Below are 14,154 nucleotides of genomic sequence, written 5' to 3' on the forward strand. Positions count from 1 at the left end.
CTGCCCCCCCCCCCCCACCCCCCAGTTATGAAGCTACATGTGATGCCTTTCCACTGATAACAAGAAAACAGTATGGAAAATGATTCATCAAAATTGCTACATTTTTTGTAGAAGCAAAGAAGACGGTGATTCAAATGGTATTCCACTTTGATTGTACATCAAATCATGTATAGGCCTGTTCTGTTGGATCTTATTTGTTCTGCTGGACTGAAATAGCTCATTTTCCTTTTCCCTTGGCGGTATGGCTTGAGCTATGCCTTTTATATTCTTGCCAAGTTGCTATTACATTGATAAAAACAAGACATCTAGATGACAACTCAGAAATGCTTATGTGGTGAATTTTTAAGGTGTGTTCCAAATGGAAGATATATCATTCAAAAGGTACAAAGTTTAAACTATTTGTGTATAACCTCAAACTGGTGAAGCATAAATCAATATCGTATTCCCAATTTTAAATCCACCAGCTCGCTCTCTCATCCCTACCACCTTCGCCTGTACCTAGGATTCCATTTGATTCAGATCCTGTTCTCGATCCAATATGGAGACAAGGTATGTTCGTTATATCGTTCATGAACTCGTTTAGGAATAACCAATTCATGGGGTGATTGGAGTATCACATGGGGGACTGTAACGATTACAACAAGACACGTGTGCATGTCCTAGAAAATTTTATGTAGGTGCAAATTCTGTAACTTATAGTGGATTAAGGCAGCAATCTATGATAACATCGGCTTTGCCGTCACGAAGGGTGCAGTTTCCTCATTTATATACAACCACAATTTCTGTAGTTAGTTTTATGATGTAAAAGAGCACATCACAAACTAGGTAATAGCTGAGTTTTTGATTGACACTTCAAGGGCTCTACAACATCATCAAAATAACAATTTTAATACTAAAAACTCAATAAAAGAAGAACCTTTACTTGATTCTCTCTGTCAAACAAGTGTCTACTAAAAACACAAATGCAAAAAAATAGCTAATTCCATCAAATACACCTCAATTCAGCTGACAGGAATCCAGTGGAATTAGTCGAGGTGCACGAAAACTAGCCCACACCACAGTTTATCAAAACAAAAAAAAATGAATTGTCTAACGTCTAATCCGCTGCAAACCCATTTCAATTAAGGTCCAAATCATCTATACTCATAACCCGTTTCAATCAAACACCAAATACTCCATCTTTTTCCAAGTAACAAAAGCAAATCAAAGTAAAATACCTGTATTCCTGAAGGAAGCGATCGTCATTGAGATCTGGGTCATCTTCAAGATCATCAAGCTCATCTTGAGTCTTCTCATCGATCCAATCTTTGTCTTTGGACTTTGAACCTTCATCCTCACCAGGTGTAAACGGGTCGGGCTTAAAAACAGGAGCTTTTGGAGGGAGATTTCCAAGCTTCCTCTGTATATCATCCCATTGTGTTGATGCTCCTTCAACATCTTTGTACACAAAATGATAATCCCCCATTTTGATTCGATTGATTCTCTTTCTCTCTACCAGAAATTGAAGCTCTAAGATTTGCTGATTTACAGAGTTTCCGGTAACCTTTCTACAATTCTTGACCCGGAAACCCGGTTCTGGAGATTTCGTTTCGTTTTTTTTTGCCGGAGAAGGACCTGTATAATCTAAGAATTTACCTTGATAGTACTCCTAGTTTCTACTATTACAACATTGAAGTCCTAATTTAAGTTTTCCCAACTTATTCAAAAAAAAATTATTTATACAGAGCGGTGTATAAAACTTAAACTATATGTATAGATAATGCTCAATCACAATAAAATTCTGTACCATTAATCCTTAATCCTATGATCATTCCTATCAACAATATTTATTAATATTAAAGGTAGAATTTCTCAATATAAATTACGGTGGGATGATTACGATTTCTTTATTCTTAATTAAAAGTCGTGAATTCGACATAAAGGAAAACAGAAGAAGAAGTAGGATTTAACTTTTATTATTAATACCATATATTTTTATATTATCAAGATATTTTAATTTATCGTAGCAGGTAATATACTTTCAACTTACTATTTTTGCTTTTTATGAATGTATCAAATTATAATTACTTCTCATTTAAAATTAATTAAAAATGAATAAAGCTAGTTTTTTCTTTTATGAACTTATAGATAGTTTAGATCATTTACTAATAAATCTACTTTAATAATTGCATTGAAGGTAAATGGCATGGCTTGCAAGAACTCTACACTTGTAGAAGCTAATTTTAAAAAATGAATCAATAGCATGAAATTGTAATTTTAACTCTTTCTCTATCAATAGTACTAAAACTTCTTTATTTTGCTTACTTTTTCTAATAATCTATAATTAATTAGTTGTTACTTAGTTGGCCACTGGTGCAGCCAAAGGGGGCTTATCACCTAAACTAATCAAGAAATTATTGTACCAAAAGGGTGCTAATTCATAAATTACTAGCAAAGCTTTTTTAATTTCTAACTAATCTATGTAAATTCAAGAAGCATGATTTCATAGCTACTCTATTTAAAGAAATAGCCTCTGAATTCATCACATCATCTCATAATTTCAAAACCTTTATTTTGTTTTAATCTCCTCCCTCTTAATTAAATTAATTATACTTGCAAACTTGTTTTTCATTGCAATATTATTGTGCAAAAATGGCAAATAATATCATCTTGATGTGCTTGATTTTCACCTTATTTTGTTCTGGTTTGGCAGTTGAAGTTGGCCCTTTGCAAGACTTTTGCGTTTGCAGATAGTACTAGCATGGGTAAGCACTCAAATTTTAATGTATGTAACGGATTTAACTTATAAATACTGATAGTATATTAGTATATATCAACTGGTTATTATGGATTAAAGAATTAGAATTATTATAGACGATAGTTGTTGTTGTAGATGATCATTTTGACTTAATGGTGTAATAAATTGCATTGTGCTCTATGCTACTTTAATTATATACGTACAGAAAGATAGATTCATGCATATGTCTTATTAGTTCACAAAAGTTAAAACTATTTTTAGAACTTATATAAAGATAGTATTTCTAGAGGTGAGATTTCAGAATGAGTAGTCGATATAGACATATAGCTATACCCACACATGTTAAGAAATTTTTTATATTTTCACATAATTCGAGCTAAAAATAACATGTTTACTGAACTTATAAAACTTGTCTTAAATCTACCTCTAATAATTTTCCTTTCGTTTTTAATTATTAGTTATGCCAAGTGGTCTGATGTGCAAGAATCCTATGCAAGTAGAAGCCAATGATTTTTACTATGGTGGTTTAAATATACCAAGCAACAAAACAACTCCAACTGGTATCAATATGACTCTCGTCGATGTAGATCAACTACCAGGACTCAACACTCTTGGAATTTCAATGGCTCGAATCGACTATGCACTCGATGGAGTTAACCCTCCACATATTCACCCTCGAGCCACTGAAATGCTTGTACTCATCGAAGGTTCATTACACATTGGATTTGTTACCTCTAACCCTCAGAATCGATTAATTTCAAGAGTCATACATACCGGAGATGTATTTGTTTTCCCCGCAGGGCTCATTCACTTTCAGAGAAATGTTGGAAATAGAATTGCAGTTGCACTTCTTTCATTGAGTAGCCAAAATCCTGGTTTAATAAACATTAGAGATGCAGTGGAGACCCTTCCAGAGTCGGTGAAGTTTAAATAAATGCATTCTAAATAGATGGAGATATTTTTTTAAAACGAAATTAATCATTGTAATAAATTACGAACTCGATTCATTTTTTCGTGAAATCAAACTCATATTATAAAAGGCTCATTTAAGCGGAACGTTACCAATATCAAAATTGTTATACTTGCCCCCCTTTCTTTTCCAAGCGGACTTTATTTCACTCCTTTCGAAGAAAATAACAATTTTTCATATTCATCACTCAAATTCAAAATTACTATAAAAAAAAATCATTACACTTATCGCTCTATAAATAAATCAGATTGTACAACAACATGGCTCTTTATGTTTACACCATAAGAACAACAAACATACAAGATGACAAATTTTACCATTTGCCATATTCTTATTCAACTAAAATATTAATCCACGTCAGATGTTGCTTTTTTTTTTTTCTTTTCACTTTTCAACTTAAAAATATATATTTTTTTAAAGTCAACCTTGGAATTTTGTTGATTTTTTTGTCACAGTAAAGTCAACCTTAGAGTTATTGTATAAATAACTTCTGACTGAAATGTAGAATAATGTTGCGTACAATAGATTGTTATAGTTCAATTCTTCTTCAAATTTCGCACATTATGAAAGCAGTAATGGAGTCAAAATTTCGACTAAGAAATGCTAAAATATAAAAAATAAAATTACGTAGAAGTCAAGAGCTGTCAATATGTGATATTTATATATAAAAAATATTTTTACCTAGCTAAATAGTATAATTTTTCGACAAAGAAATGTCAACATATATATGACTCTACCACTAAGCGGGAGCTTAGTTCATCGAACTCGTTGACCCATTTTATATATTTTGTACATTTCTCTCACATTTAGTAGTTTCTAGGCCTAAACATCATAATTGTAGCACTTAAAAAGAACAAGTTTAAATTCAGCGGAGATCGAAATATTAAGTGATTTCTTTTTAATATGTGAGATAATAAATATCTTATAAAATTAATCGAGATGTAAAACAAACTAATCCAAAACAATATATATGTATAGAAAAAATCTCCTTTTTTTTCAAGAGGTGAAAAATAGCAAATACTCAATAAAATTAATTAAGGTATGCACGCAAACTGATCTCTAAGATATTATACTTGTGTTTAGAAATTAGACGTGATTCATTCAAAATAATATTCTTCAAATAAAATGTAATTTATTTGTTTTATTACTCTTTTTTATGGAGTGCGGTTCTTTTTGTTTTAAGTGAACGTAAAATATTTTATGTGTAGTACTCCACTATTTTTTTTCTTCTAAAATTGAACAAGGAAATAAAAAAGAAAAAGAACCCTACACGTTGACCACATGCAACTTGTTGACTTCTTCGTAATAAAAACATGATTAAATAAAAGTCAATACACATATTCATTTAACAAAGCTACACATCTTATGATTATGATATGCTTCTATTTAATGCAAAACTTTACTAGAAGTTTTATTTAATTAATTCTATCTTTATAGTTATAACAAATTGTATTTAAATGATGTTCTAATCCACGAGTTTCTTAAGAGTTACTTAAACATTGACAAGATATAACGAACAAACACCTCATTTCCTTATTAATTAAATATTTGTAATTTTTTTATTTTGGTTTCCCACCCGGTGTCCAGAGCTCACATTGGAGCTCCGACTAAATTCGGATCGCGCACTGCAGGGCCCATTCGGGGGTGGCGCACCCAACAGAATTTTCTCCATATCCAGGGCTCGAACCCGAGACCTATGGTTAAGGGTGAAGCACTCCCACCAGTGCACCACAACCCATGTTGATAAATACTAAATATTTGTAATTATGTAGTATATATGTTTTAACACATACAAATTTGAACGAAAACTAACTCTACATCAACTCTTTTTTATATAACAATGGTGTCTTATCAATTGTGAGCACCTCGATTAATTTTATGAGTTATCTATTACTTTTCACCATCTTAATCACCACAAAACTAAAATTAATTTACACATATCTCGATTAAGTTTTCCACCAACTTATTAACTATGATGTATTAAACTAGTTTGCACGCACCTCAATTTTAGAATATATGAAGTATAGGGAGAGGGCCTACAAACAACAACCCGTGGAACCTTTCTCTTCTCTGTAAACAGTAACTGCCAGGGTCCCCTCTAAAACCCCCCAAAACCTTCTATATATATCTTCAAGAATCGCTTATTTTCTGTTGCAATTCTCTCTCAATAACCGCATTCAGTTCAAAGAGAAAGATCTATTCTCCTACTTCATTTTCAAGCTACATTGATCATTTCTTAGTCAGCTGCAGTTCTTCTACTTCGTTTTGGTATCTCTGTTGTGTTTTCTTTCAACCCATTATGGTGTTGCTGTGAAAACAGAGGTGGGGTTATTGAATTTTCTGTTTCTGGGCATTTCTGGTTTCTGGGTGTAGTGTTGATTGATATTCACGAACTTCTACTCTGTTTGTGTGTGTCAGTTGGATTCTTTCTTGGGTTTTTTTGATCGAGATTGAAGTTTTAGTGTTGTTTGTTGGGAATTCAGGGAAATTGAATTTGGGTTTTTCTGCTAGTGTTGAAATATTGTAGTTTTGGGGTACATTTCGACATTTTCGATCAGCTATTAGCTGTACATTTTATAGCTTTTTGAGTTTAAGAAGGAAATGAAAGATGGTTTCTTGGCTGGATAGGACTGTATCAGCTTGTTGCCAACCTTTAGGTCGATATGTCGGTTTGAGCAGCGGTGTTCTGGGAGGTGAAGATTACCCACTGCTATGGTATAGAGACCTTGAGAAACATTCATGTGGGGAGTTCTCTTTTGCTGTGGTACAGGCTAATCAAGTATGTGAAGATTATGGCCATGTTGAACCAGGTCGTGAAGGTACCTTTGTTGGGGTTTATGATGGCCATGGTGGCCTTGATGCTTCAAGATTTGCCTGTGATAACCTTAGCCGGCATTTAATAAGTGAGATCAAATTTCTGTATTTCCTTGCTTTTCTATTTATTTATTGTTAAATTAAAATGGTTGTTGCAGTCTTTTGACAATGGAATTATGGTGTTTCTTCCTTTGCATTGCAAATTTTACTTTGTAGTTCTTTGATTTCTATTACTATTTGTTATTTCTTGTACTTCGATTGTATTATTATCTGGCTGTAGATACTGTTCGTTTTTTGCAGCATATTTTGTCATGCTATTTTTAGGATCTTGTCGTGGCTTCTTCAATTATGGTATTCCTTTACCCGACTGCTTTGTTATGCTTTTTTTTTTAGTCGAGGGTCTATCGGAAACCTTCTAAGGTAGGGGTATGATATGCGTACACACTACTCTCCCCAGACCCTCCTAGTGGGATTACACTGGGTATGTTGTTGTTGTTGTTGTATTTTTTTTTTTTAGTCGAGGGTCTATCGGAAACCTTCTAAGGTAGGGGTATGATATGCGTACACACTACTCTCCCCAGACCCTCCTAGTGGGATTACACTGGGTATGTTGTTGTTGTTGTTGTATTGTAAATTTTATTGCCTCATAACAGCAATTTATGATTTCAAGTTTTGGTAGAAATGATATTCATAGTGATCTTCTTGATTATGTTTATGCTCTATTGCATGTTGTAGCAGTGTTAGTGATTTTTTCTCTTAGTGTGTCTATAAGTAATTGTATAGTAGAAGGTTTCAATTGTCACTAAGGGTTTTGCAGTTTTCTCGCAGCTTAGGCTTTGTTTCTCCTTTATTTGTTGCTGTAGTACTGGTTTATGTTTCTTCTTCAGAGTGACAAACAGCAACATAGAGGAACATGATCATCTTTTTGGTACTCTTGAGTTTTTTCAGGCTAAGCAGCTAAACACACATTTTTTTACAGCGCTTGCTCGAGAAAAGGGAACAATAGATGAAGAAGTCCTTAATAATACCTTCGCTGCAACTGAAGACGGCTTCCTTTCTATTGTGGAAAGGGAATTTCATGTTGATCCAGCAATTGCGTCAACGGGGTGCTGCTGTCTGGTTGGTGTTATCTGGAAAAGGACATTATATGTTGCTAACCTGGGGGACTGTAGAGCAGTATTAGGTCATACAGGAAGATTCAATAGGATTTTTGCTGAGCAATTGACTAATGATCATAATGCCAGGATCAAGGAGGTCAGGGATGAACTGAGAGCTCTGCACCCAGACGATCCAAACATTGTATCTTGTGTCAGAAGAACATGGCGTGTTAAAAGCATTATACAGGTTTGCTTTTAAATACTAATATTGAACACAAATTGTTATGTTATGTATCATGTTGAATTTTATATCTCATGACAGATGCTCATTCTTTTTAATCAAAAGCAATCTAGTTTCCATCATAGTCCTTAATGTTATCAAAAGATTAGTGAGCTTAAACTAAATTTGCGTAGTATTCATAAGGCTCTTAATTCTAGTTTCTTGTCACATTCGATGGCTTTATCCAAGAACAAGACATTTTTAACCTCAAATATGCTTTTGGACACCTCTGAAACTGACCTAAACAAAAATTGATTTGTCAACTTGTTACATTTTGTCACCTTGGGAAGTAATCTGCCATTATATCTGTTAAGTACATCCAAATATACTGAATAGAACTATATCTGGCTCGGCCTTTTAATTTTCCTTTTAATATATGTGTCTCCTTTTATGTTTGTTTCTGCATCTTTTAGGTAACTAGAGCAATTGGAGATGCATTTCTGAAGAAGCCAGAATTTGCTCTTGGTGCAATTCCTCTTAGGCGGCCAGTACTAAGAGCTGATCCATCTGTCTCTTCAAGAAACTTACAACCATGCGATAGATTTTGTTATATTTTGCTTCTGATGGGCTGTGGGATCTCTTAAGCAATGAAGAGGCTGTACAAATTGTGCATACCTACCCTAGACAGGTATCTGTTATTCTGACACTCACATTTATTTTATCAAAATGTCATGTTTGTATGGTTAAACTTATTTTGTTTATCCAATATCAGGGCATAGCTAGAAGACTTGTTCTATCAGCCCTGAATGTGGCTGCACGTGCAAGAAAGTTGAAGTACGGTGACCTCATGAATTATGACAAAGGTGTCAGGAGGGCCTTTCATGATGATATAACAGTCGTGGTCATCTTTATAGATCACGAGATGCTGAATGACTCATTAACTGTGCCTGGAATGTCAGTTCGAGGATTTGTAGACACTCATCGACCATCAGATTTCAATATTGAGCAAGAGGTTGCTACAGAGACCGAACCCACAGAGACTGAACCCACAGGGACTGAAGCCACAGAGACTGAAGCCACAGAGACCGAGCTCACAGAGACCGAACCCACAGAGACTGAACCCACAGAGATTGAACCCACAGGGACTGAACCCACAGAGACTGAAGCCACAGAGACCGAAGCCACAGAGACCGAACCCACAGAGATCGAACCCACAGAGACTGAACCCACAGGGACTGAACCCACAGAGACTGAATCCACAGAGACCGAACCCACAGAGACCGAACCCACAGAGACTGAACTCTCAGAGACAGTATAACAAGTTGTTGGCACTTGTTCTTTTCTAGGGAAGCCTGGATGTGGGAAGTTTCTGTTCTCCCATTTTTGCCTCGTTTTACCAATTTACATTTTGATATACAGTCCAGATGAACAGCAAGACTATTAGGTTACCCATATGCCACCACCATCCAAATGGTCATGGGCAAATTTTTGAATGTACAAAGACATGCTGAGGAAACTGCCTCCTATTGTTGTTTACCACAATATCTGTCAATGTAAGGCCATAAAAGTTGGCATTCTGATCCAAAAAAAAAATACATTCTGTTTCAAGATGCATAAACATGAACCCCACATTCTTGCCTTTTGAAGATTTCTTGCTTGTTCTAAAAATTGTTTCTATCTCTCTCTCTCTCTCTCTTACACACACAAACATGCAGAGCTAGGGGAGTGCAAGGGTGGAGTTTCATCTTATCCCCTTTGTTGGAAAATTACATCAAATTGTTTTTATGTGTATATCGTAAATGTTATAGAATCCATTTGGTTTCTTCATATGTTTTACTATATCCTCTTCTGACGGTGCTAATAATGCGGTTGAGAGGCTACTAAACCATAAATTTTCTTGTGCCCTTGTCTGCAACTATGCAAACATGGAATGAAATTTGGTGAAAATAAATCTTTTTTCTAAATTCTACAAAAGTGTTTTAGAACCAAGAAGGGAATGCCATATTTGTCTAAATTCTACTATTGGTTCAATAATATATTAAATGATTTTTCTTAATGGATATGTCAAAATGTTAAACGACATATCAAAATTAATGTGAATAACCCAATTCAACTGACTCATATAGTATAGATGGTTTGCTCTCACCGAGTCATAAACAACAACATAGTGAGGGTAATCTCACAAGCAGAGTTTGGAGAGGATTGTGAGTACACAACCTTTCTCACCTTGTATGAAAAGAGAGGTGATTTTCGATAGGCCTTCAGCTCAAGTAAAACATATGAAAATCAAGAATGGGAAGGAAATACAGTAGCAAAGAAATCTTGCTCAAAATAATTCGAATAAGAAACGGTAGCCACAACAAATAATATGATAACTAAAGCAAAAGAATCAACAGGTAATAATAACTAAGTTTATACTAATTTGTTACAAAAGTTGATGGGATTCAGGTCTTTTTAGAATCCATTAATTCATTAACAATGAAAATCCTGCCTGGCTTTTTCTCCTATGCCAAATTTACATGTTCCGTAAGCATTTGAACTTAACAAAATTGTTACATAATGAATGTAGACACCTTTGGGTATAGTGTACATAGCAGCAAATATGTAGGGATATTATAGAATATATTTTGATTCTTACCTTATTTAGTTTCCTGCTCATTGTATCTGTATATATGCATCTTACATAATGAAATAAGAAACAAGTTATTCTTTATTTTTTACATGGTATCAGAGTTATGGCAGATCTAGGTTAGGCAAAATATTCATCGGGTAATTTGGTGTATTTGGGAGTTGAGATTTACCCCCTTCAACCTAGGTAGGATTGCCTTCCCCAGATAAACAGAAATCTAGATGCCGGTGGTCGGGAGGCACACACTGGTAACAACTTTTCCAGTGATCGATTGAGGTGGTGTGTGGAGTAGTGTGCATCGCCAAAACTTCGCATATTCAGTGTCGTCATGACATCTCTGCCCAGGATTTGGTAGAATCTGGTTCAAATAATCCCGACTTGTGAGAGCTTTGACAATTCCGAACTCAGTCAGCCAGGTTCTTTATTTTTCGATCATTTTATTTTCCATGATTTGGTGGCTTTGTATCACTGCTGGAAGCTTCTGTGTTGGTATCTGATTATTCGTTCGGGGGTGGATATTGATCTTTGTCATATTTTTTGTCCACTGTCGACTCCTCATTTTACTTGCACACTGAATTTATCACGTGAGAGAATTGGTGTGTTTTCCAAATTTCATATCTAAGTAAAGTGATTATTCTGTGGTTTGCAATAAATCTGTTGATTATTAAGTTGCTGATGGTCCAACTTCATTTATTTTAGAGAAAATTGTATGAAATAGCAAACTATTAATTCAAATTAAATGATATAGCTATAGTTTATTTTATTTGTAATTCGCAACAAACATCTCTTTTTTTTTTGCCATCCCATTTGTATATTGAAATATACAAATAGACCGAAATATACAAATGCAGGACCCATTTGTATACCGAAATATACAAATAGACCAAAATACAGATTTTTTATGTATATGTATACCGAAATATACAAATTAATAGCTATAGCAAACATAAAGTTTGCTATGGAGCGCAATTATACAAACTATAGCTATAGCATAAAAATATGATTTTATATTTGCTATATGTGAAAGTTGCTCTTTATTTTATGATAATGTTATTTTGCCACACAAATTTAGTTGAAAAATGGTTCTTCACAATAGAGGAAAGGCTACAGATAACTGCGATCAGAAAACAGTTAATGTTGTTACTTCTGGTCTCCTCTTCAAATAAGTTGATGATTGATTCCGGTGCCACTGATCATATGACCGGTAATTCTAATGTACTTTCTAGCTTTCAATCACACAAAACACTTTCTCCTATTAAGGTAGTTGATGGTTCAACTTGTAACATTGTTGGATCTGGGACTGTTAAACTAACCTCTTTCATTACTTTGGCATCTGTATTGAGTTTACCGAAATTGACCTTTAATTTGATAGCTGTCAGTAAAGTTACTAAAGACCTCAATTGTTATATCTCATTCTTCCCGGATCATTGTGATCTTACAACAAATCAAGTTATTGGTAAAGGACATATAGATGATGAGCTATACATCCTTGATGAATGCGAACCTCAATTTGTTGCCTATTCCAATGCCATATCTCCATTTGAAGCACATTGTCAATTAGGACATCCTTCTTTACCTATGTTGAAAAAGCTTTTTCCTCATTTTCAGAACATTTCTTCGTTGGAATGTGAGTCATGTTGATTTGCAAAACATCACCGCAGCTCAGTAGGTCCAAGGGTTAATAAGCGGGCTGAGTCGACTTTTGAGTTAGTTCACTCTGATGTTTGGGGACCATGTCCGGTTGTATCCAAAATTGGGAACAAGTATTTTGTCACTTTTGTGGATGATTTCTCTCGAATGACTTGGATTTATTTTATAAAGAGTCATTTTGAAGTGTTCACTCATTTTTGTGCCTTCTATGCTAAAATCAAGACTCAATTCAATGCTTCAGTACGTATTTTGAGAAGTGACAATGCAAAAGAATACATGTCAGAATTGTTTCAGTCACATGAGACAACATGGTATTCTTCATCAGTTTTCATGTTTTGATACACCTTCTCAAAACGGAGTTGCTTAGAGGAATAATAGACATCTACTTGAGTCAACTCGGGCACTTTTGTTCCAAATGAAAGTTCCTAAATAGTTTTGGGCAGATGTGGTTTCTACAGCTTGTTTTCTAATCAATCGCTAGTGTACTTGTTGGTAATGTGCCCTATAGTGTTCTTTTTTCAAACAAGTCACTATTTCCTATTGAACCTAAGGTGTTTGGAAGCACATGTTATGTTCGAGATGTTCAACCATTTGTTACAAAGTTGGATCTCAAAGCAGTAAAGTGTGTTTTTCTGCGCTATTCTCATCTCCAGAAGGTTATCGATGTTATTCTACTGAACTTGAAAGATACTTGGTATCCAGTGATGTGGTGTTTTCAGAGACTACACCATTCTTCTATACACCTCATATTTCTACAAGTCAGGGGTGGAAGATGAATGGTTAGTCTATCAGGTTACCCGTGGTTCGATAGTACCACCAAATGATAGTGTTCATCCATTTTTTGGTCCTTTTTTTGAGCACCAATCATGTAGTGTGCCTTCATTACCTGCTCCATCTGTGGCCAGGCCTCCAATTACTCAAGTTTACTCAAAGAGGCAAGAGAATAATGATACATATCTTGCATCAATTCCTTCGTCATCACATCTTCCTCCACCTAATCCTCAGGAAAATCTTGACCTCCTTATTGCTCTTCACAAAGGTACAAAGAATTGCAAATCCACATATTCTATTGCTAATTTTGTTTTCTCTGATCGCTTATCCTCTACATTTATATCTTTGATTCTTCCCTAGACTCCATCTCTGTACCCAAAACAGTGAAGGAGACTTTGAATCATCCTGGATGGTCTACTGCAATGCTTGAGGAAATACATATCTTAGAGGAAAATCACACATGAAATTTGGTGGATCTACCCAATGGAAAGACACCAGAGGGATGTAAGTGGGTGTTCACAGTTAAAGTGAATCAAGATGGTTCAGTGGAAAAACTTAAGGCTAGACTTGTGGCTAAAGGTTATGCTCAGACTTATGGGGTGGATTTTTTCAGACACCTTTTCTCCGGTTGTTAAACTTACTTCTATTCGCTTGCTCATTTCTCTAGTTGCTTCTGTGAATTGGTCTTCACATCAATTTGATAAAAAAAATGCATTCTTTCATGGTAATCTTCAAGAGGAAGTGTATGGAGCAACCACTCGATTTTGTTGCTCAGAGGAGTGAGGAAAAGTCTGTCATTTGAAAAAGTCCTTGTATGACTTAAAATAGAGTCCCCAAGCTTGGTTTGGCAAGTTCAGTGAGGTAGTTAAGGATTTTGGGCAGAAAATGAGCAAATGTGATCATTCCGTCTTCTATCGGCAATCAACAACTGACACTATCCCCCTTGTTGTATATGTTAATGACATTGTCATCACAGGAAGTGATTATGTTGGGATCTCTTCCCACAAGTCTTTCCTGCACACTAGGTTTCATACAAAGGACTTGGGCCAGTTGAAGTACTTTTTGGGAGTAGAAGTGAATAGAAGCAAGAAGGGAATTTTTTTGTCTGAGAGAAAGTATATTCTTGACCTTCTTGCACAGCCAAACCTTGTAGTTCTCCAATGATTCCTAATGTGCATCTTATGAAAGATGATGATGATCCTTTTGATGATCCAGAGGGATACAGAAGGTTAGTTGGAAAGTTAAACTACCTTGTTGTGACTCGTC

General features: G+C 35.0%; 2 protein-coding genes and 1 pseudogene across 2 annotated transcripts in view; 2 read left to right on the plus strand and 1 right to left on the minus strand.

Annotated features, from left to right (window-relative positions):
* The window catches only part of LOC102601780 (phosducin-like protein 3), a 5,088-nt gene extending 3,461 nt beyond the window's left edge, over nt 1-1,627 (minus strand). The window contains exon 1 of the mRNA XM_006362156.2: nt 1,218-1,627. Within this exon, the coding sequence (XP_006362218.1) occupies nt 1,218-1,465 (248 nt within the window). The 5' untranslated portion in view covers nt 1,466-1,627. The remainder of the gene's footprint in view (nt 1-1,217) is intronic.
* A 929-nt stretch (nt 1,628-2,556) lies between these two features.
* On the plus strand, nt 2,557-3,745 carry LOC102602449 (putative germin-like protein 2-3; annotated as a pseudogene).
* Nucleotides 3,746-5,821: 2,076 nt separating this feature from the next.
* Nucleotides 5,822-9,471, plus strand: LOC102602790 (probable protein phosphatase 2C 43). Its single transcript, XM_015302901.1, is given in 5 exon segments — nt 5,822-6,610; nt 7,501-7,865; nt 8,312-8,443; nt 8,446-8,526; nt 8,611-9,471. Coding segments are annotated over 5 exon segments (1,419 nt in total). The 5' UTR covers nt 5,822-6,315; the 3' UTR covers nt 9,157-9,471.
* The last annotated feature ends 4,683 nt before the right edge of the window (nt 9,472-14,154 follow it).

The sequence above is a fragment of the Solanum tuberosum genome, unplaced genomic scaffold (assembly GCF_000226075.1).
Source record: "Solanum tuberosum cultivar DM 1-3 516 R44 unplaced genomic scaffold, SolTub_3.0 scf00379, whole genome shotgun sequence".
NCBI lineage: Eukaryota > Viridiplantae > Streptophyta > Magnoliopsida > Solanales > Solanaceae > Solanum > Solanum tuberosum.